This window comes from Triticum dicoccoides, chromosome 6B (assembly GCF_002162155.2).
Source record: "Triticum dicoccoides isolate Atlit2015 ecotype Zavitan chromosome 6B, WEW_v2.0, whole genome shotgun sequence".
In the NCBI taxonomy this organism is placed as follows: domain Eukaryota; kingdom Viridiplantae; phylum Streptophyta; class Magnoliopsida; order Poales; family Poaceae; genus Triticum; species Triticum dicoccoides.
Window position 1 is genome coordinate 635,462,655 of NC_041391.1, and position 5,856 is coordinate 635,468,510.

The 5,856-nt window shown below is 45.2% G+C and overlaps 1 protein-coding gene across 1 annotated transcript; it reads left to right on the forward strand.

The window, feature by feature from the left end:
• The first annotated feature begins 820 nt into the window (after positions 1-820).
• LOC119326652 (WAT1-related protein At1g44800-like) lies at positions 821-4,115 on the forward strand. Its single transcript, XM_037600270.1, has 4 exons — positions 821-1,139; positions 2,441-2,503; positions 2,611-3,282; positions 3,601-4,115. The coding sequence occupies exons 1-4, from the start codon at positions 946-948 to the stop codon at positions 3,836-3,838; spliced, it is 1,167 nt and encodes a 388-aa protein (XP_037456167.1). The 5' UTR covers positions 821-945; the 3' UTR covers positions 3,839-4,115.
• Positions 4,116-5,856: the final 1,741 nt, after the last annotated feature.

The following is a 5,856-nucleotide window of genomic DNA, read 5'->3' on the forward strand; positions in this document are numbered from 1 at the left end:
GGGGTGTTTGCGCGTTTCGGTTCTCGAAGAAACGCGACGACACAAAGGCCTAGGTGCGTCGAATCCGGAGACAACGGCAACATGCGTAGATGCTTCAACTTCGACTAGGGCGAAGATGATGGGCGGATCGAAGTGAGGCAGGTGCTACAGGGTGTCCGCCGTGGTCCGGTTTAACTCCTCAGAACAAACTTTTTAAGTAGTTAAAGCCTTTTAGGGGATCGGCTAGACATGCTCTTGCCAGTTGCCACCACACACTCACCCATGCCTCATTGGTACAGCAATCCGGCATACATCTCATCTGTACCACACCAAAAAACTAACTAAAACTCGTTTTCCCTAAATTTCTCCTAAAACCAGATTTCTAAAACTAACATTAATTCACTTGAACATTGGTGATACACCTTAATTACGAGCTGATTAACTCATTGACAGTACGCTGATCCTTGTCTAGGTTAGCTACTACAGACAACCATGCACGCACGCATGAACATGGATGGTTGTTGGTACAAGAGCACTAGTTAGCTCTAGCTAGGGGCAAAGTGAAGTAAGCCTCCCAGTTCCCACAGACGTTGACTCTGTCGGCTTCAAATTCTTCTCCTTTGCCCGTTAATGGAATATCAAACTGGGAATGGAACATACAGCTAAGATTGCACTGAGACAGACCGGGTAGGCGCATCCGTGACTCGGATCCACCGATCGATGGCTACACTACGCTTTGCGTCCAACACCTGAACCCTGGGTATGCGTACTGTGCGCAGCAGCGTTCCAGCCTCTATATAAACGAGACAGCAGCCGCGGTGTGAGCTCATCGCCTCATCGATCACATTGCTTGCGTAGTGGTTACTTCCCATCGAGCTACCATAGAAACAAGAGAGTGAGTGAGAGAAGAAGAGGAGGAGGAAGACTTGGAAACGAAAAAGTTTGAAGTGAGAGATCGAGAGGATCATGGGCATGGGATGGAAAGTTCTGAGCGATGTGAAGCCATACCTGGCGATGGTGCTGCTGCAGGTGGGGTTCGCCGGGATGTACATCGTCGCCGTGGCGTCCCTCAAGCGCGGGATGAGCCACTTCGTGCTCGTTGTCTACCGGAACCTCGTCGCCACCGCTGTCATGGCGCCCTTCGCCCTCTACTTCGAGAGGTAACTACTCATTCCATCGACCCACCTCCCGTAGGTGCAGTGCATATCATGGCCTAGTTTCCCCGTGCATGCATGTGAAATACTTCTTCGGTTCCTAAATATAAGACCTTGTAAAGATTACACTATAAACTAAATACGGATGTATATAGACATACTTTAAAGTGTACATTCACTCATTTTGCTTCGTATATAGTTTATAATAAAATCTCTAAAAGGTCTTATATTTAGAAACGAAAGGAGTAGTATAGGATTGATGTGCATGCCACTGCCCGCAAAAAAAGGAACAAAAAAGATGTGCATGCCAGTGCAACCGCGCGTACATGCACGTCCGTTGCCAATTTTTGCTTGGACAAACATACTATAGATATGAACTGTCAGTGCTAGTCACCACACACGCAGAGTACCAAACCATCACAGGAGGTGGCTCCAACATGCATGCACGTTCATATACTACTCTTTACACTAATATTGAACTACAAAAATATCTTACTACATTAGTTTACAGAGGGAGTAGTTTTTACCACACAACTGCAGCACTTACCCAATAATGATGACTACTGGAAGCCCGAAATGGCTCGATTTTTGAGTTCTCGTTTTCTTTTTGCGGGGTGTTCCAGCTCTCATTTAGTTCGACAAGATTGCGAGGGAGGGACAATGTGCATGAAGGGGAAAATGTATATTGGGAAATTAGCAACGCCAGCTAGCCACTCCACGACCGAGCAAGCGCACACCTACAATTTGTTCAGTTCGTTCTCGTTTTTGTCGCATTTAGTTTTTTTGTGTGTCTCATTTAGAAGCATCATTCCTTTTATAACCTGTAGATACCATATTCACGATCGACCAGTACTCGTGGACTGGACCGGGGCCTATCCTTGATACCTTATTCTGTTTTGCACCAGCAAATTAAGCAGAATAATTGCCACGCGTTAAACCAGCATATGCGTACCTCATCAAGCAGCATCGATCTATATATGGATGGATTCATCAGAATAGCAGAGTGCATAAATTAGCAGAAGTAGAGAATGACACATAATAAAGCAGGTATTTGTGTGCGCGGTGTGCCGTATCTGTGCTTACGCATGTGTAAACGCACTTGGCGACGTCCCACTCGGCTGTGTGCCCTGCCCTGATTGGTCACTGGTGGAGCGTGGAGGTCCTACCATGCATGCATGGAACCCACATGTCCTGTGGAAGCATGCATACTAGTAGTTCAGTTCGATTAATTTTACTACTACCTAAATCTGGTTCATGAAAGATCACTAGCTAATTGTACATTTGCTCCGCGTACGTAACATGTGCAGGGGACTGAGGCCAAAGATGACAATTACCATCTTCCTCAAGATCATGGGGCTCGCATTCCTCGAGTACGTCCGTTACGGTTGATTAATTCGATCGTCCGTCGTCCATCCATCCATGCATGGCGACAGAGTACAAAACTGTTGTTACTGACATGTGGTTCGTTGCCTCGCAGGCCTGTGCTTGATCAGAACCTCTACTACATGGGCGCGAAGCTGACCTCGGCGGGGTTCGCGGCCGCGCTGATCAACATCCTCCCGGCCGTCACCTTCGTGCTGGCGCTCATCCTGCGCATGGAGAAGGTGCGGCTGCGGAGCCTGCACAGCCAGGCCAAGATCGCCGGCACGGTCCTCACAGTGGCCGGCGCCGTGCTCATGATCCTCTACCACGGCCCCGCCGTGCAGTTCCCCTGGACCAATGGCCAGCACCACGCCGGCGGTGCGGCCGCCGGCGCCGATGCAGCGGCGTGGCTAAAGGGGACCATCATGGTCATCGCCGCCTGCGTGGCCTGGTCGTGCTTCTTCGTCCTCCAGTCCAGCACGCTCCGGGACTACCCGTCGGAGCTGTCCCTCACGGTGCTCGTCTGTGGTGTGGGCTCGGTGATGAGCACCGGCGTCGCCCTCGTCGCCGAGCGTGCCAACACCCAGGCGTGGGTCATCGGCTTCGACGCCCGCCTCTTCACCGCCGTCTACGCTGGCATAGTGTGCTCCGGCGTGGCGTACTACGTGCAGGGCATCGTGTCTAAGCAAAGGGGCCCGGTGTTCGTGACGGCCTTCAACCCGCTCTGCATGATCATTACCGCCGTCATGGGCTCCATCATTCTCAAGGAGGAGATCACTCTCGGAAGGTACACTACATTTCTTCATATTTTGCTACCATGTCAGGATCGACAAAGATATATACTTCCTACGTCGCGATTTTTCGGTGACCATATGTTTCTCGATCAAAAATGTGTTATATGCTACAAATATACTTGTATTGTTAGATTTTTGTTCAAAGAAAATCTTTAGTGACATTATTTTTAAAGCATACAATGTATATTTTGTTAGTCAAACATATAATTAAAGTTTGACCCAAAATATGAGTGAAACTAATAGCCCGGATGGAGGAAGTATTACATTAGTGCAACAACACTAATGATACCCTTTCATTGTTCTGTTTTCAGTGTGATTGGTGCAGTGATCATCGTGGTAGGGCTCTACTTTCTCATATGGGGCAAGAGCAAGGACAAAGTCAACCAAGTCTCCGACGACTTCATAGCCGGTAGTAGCAAGGGCGCCGGTGAGCTGCCCTTAACCTCGGTGACTAACGGCAACGGCAAGCAGCACGAGCTCGGGGACGGCAAGTTCAACGGCAGCTATGTGTTGAACGTCGAGACGCCGGCGACCAATGGCAACTACTAGCTAGTCAAGGGGTCGGAGCATACGTCGATCGAGTAGTCTGTCTAACTATTTTCCTGGTAATGCATGCATGCATGGAGACGAATTTTTTCTTCATTTTTCTTCTTTTCAGCTTCTCCCCTGTCATGTGAGAGAATGATCAGCGAGTGCTGGTTATACCAAGTGTAACGGTCGAGACCGCATGTACGTGTCGTGATCGCTTGCTTAATGTGACTTGAGAATGCCTAAAACTCATCTAGACAAAATATAGTTTGGCCTTATTCACCTGACATTGACCTCATCATTGTTGTTATTGTGGTTCAGTCACATGTTCTTTTTTAGTAACGCCTGAAATTTAATTCATCTTTATCTAATAATAAAGCAAATTGGATTTCGGTCGTCCGTCATGACATTTTTCAGAAAAGTCCCTGTGTTTTGATGAAATCAACCCGCGGTCCGGATTTAAGTCACACCCGAACCGTTATTTTACATTTTTCAAACCCCCCCTCATGTTTTAGGTAATTCATCCGCATATCATATCTAAGTCAAACAAATGTTTTTTAAATCATCAATATCTTTTAAACCATAATTCCGATTTAAACATGTTATATATGAAATTTGATTAGAAAAATATGTAGAATATGATTATGAGATTATTTTTACCTGTTAAGTATTTTAAATATTATTTTGGAATATATTTAAGTCAAACAAATGATTTGCTAAATTATTCGTATCTTTTAAACCGTAACTTCGATTTTAACATATTATATATGAAATTTTATTAGAAAAATGTGTGGAATCGAAATATGTTGTTAATTTTACCTTTAAATATTTTTAAAATATTGTTTTGGAAGCAAACTTATAATTTATAGCGCAGGATCCATTTTTTTCATACCGGCGGCAATCCGGATTGCAAATAAACACCCCACTATAACCATATAGGGAAAAGAAAACATCGCTAACTACACATGCATACCTCTGAAAAATGTCATAGGGGAAAACAATAGATTTCTCATCGCGGGAGTGAGAGATAGCGAGAGAGAGAGAGAGAGAGAGGGAGAGAGAGACGCCTTATGATTAACCATATTCAAACACGTTTTTGTTTTGTTTTGTGTGAACACCGAGACCATCGCCGGCGAGGATGAGAAGGAGGATAAGCGGCAACACAAATATGATGCCTCGCAAAAATAAAGAAGATGAACCTATTATGGTCTTGAGTGATGGTTGTTGGGTTAAGAGCGTGTCTTATGTTTTCTCTCCCGTTGCAACGCACGGGCTCTTTTGCTAGTACCTATAACAATTACAGGTACACTGATTTGGATCTAAAATCCAAGAAAATACTTCGTCCGTCCCAAAAATCTTGTCTTAGATTTGTCTAGATATGGATGTATCTAATACTAAAACGTGACTTGATACATTTGTATCTAGACAAATTTAAGACAAGAATTTTGGGACGGAGGGAGTACAAAGTAACTCATGTGACTAAGAATTACAACGAAATCTATGTGAAACACCTTCTTCACTGCATCAATCTGTGTTAGAAGAAATACTCCAAAGACTTTGGTAAAAAAGACTGCAATTGGACTGGAGCAACGATGTTGTCACTCTTTCACCGGCACAAACATTACCAGTAATAGTTTTTGAAAGCACCTTGAGTCGCCTATCCAAAAAGATGGGAAGCCTTGATCAGTGAACGTACCCGGGCCGGGGATGATCCCCAAGAAGTGCAGGACATCGGATCACAAAATCTGCACCATGATGTCGATGAAACACTTCAACTTCACAAAGAATCAAACCAACAAATTTTTTTTGACACACCAACCTAAACTCATCAGATCCGAATAATCGGATATGCGAGGACAAAAAACTCTCTAACCTCATGGCATCGCCAAAAGAACAAGAGTACATTTATTCTCACAAAATACGATGATCACTAGACGATGACGAAGACCGTAGTACTCTGAAAATGCGAGGTAACACGTGTTATCCCTACACCATCAACATGGGCTGTCATTGGTTATTTTTTCCCCTTGTGCTGCCTT

Coding starts and splice junctions, on each gene's coding strand:
- LOC119326652 (XM_037600270.1), top strand. CDS start 946: ATGGGCATGGGATGGAAAGTTCTGAGCGATGTGAAGCCATACCTGGCG. Junction 1,140..2,440: donor TTCGCCCTCTACTTCGAGAG/GTAACTACTCAT, acceptor TAACATGTGCAG/GGGACTGAGGCCAAAGATGA. Junction 3,283..3,600: donor GAGGAGATCACTCTCGGAAG/GTACACTACATT, acceptor TTCTGTTTTCAG/TGTGATTGGTGCAGTGATCA.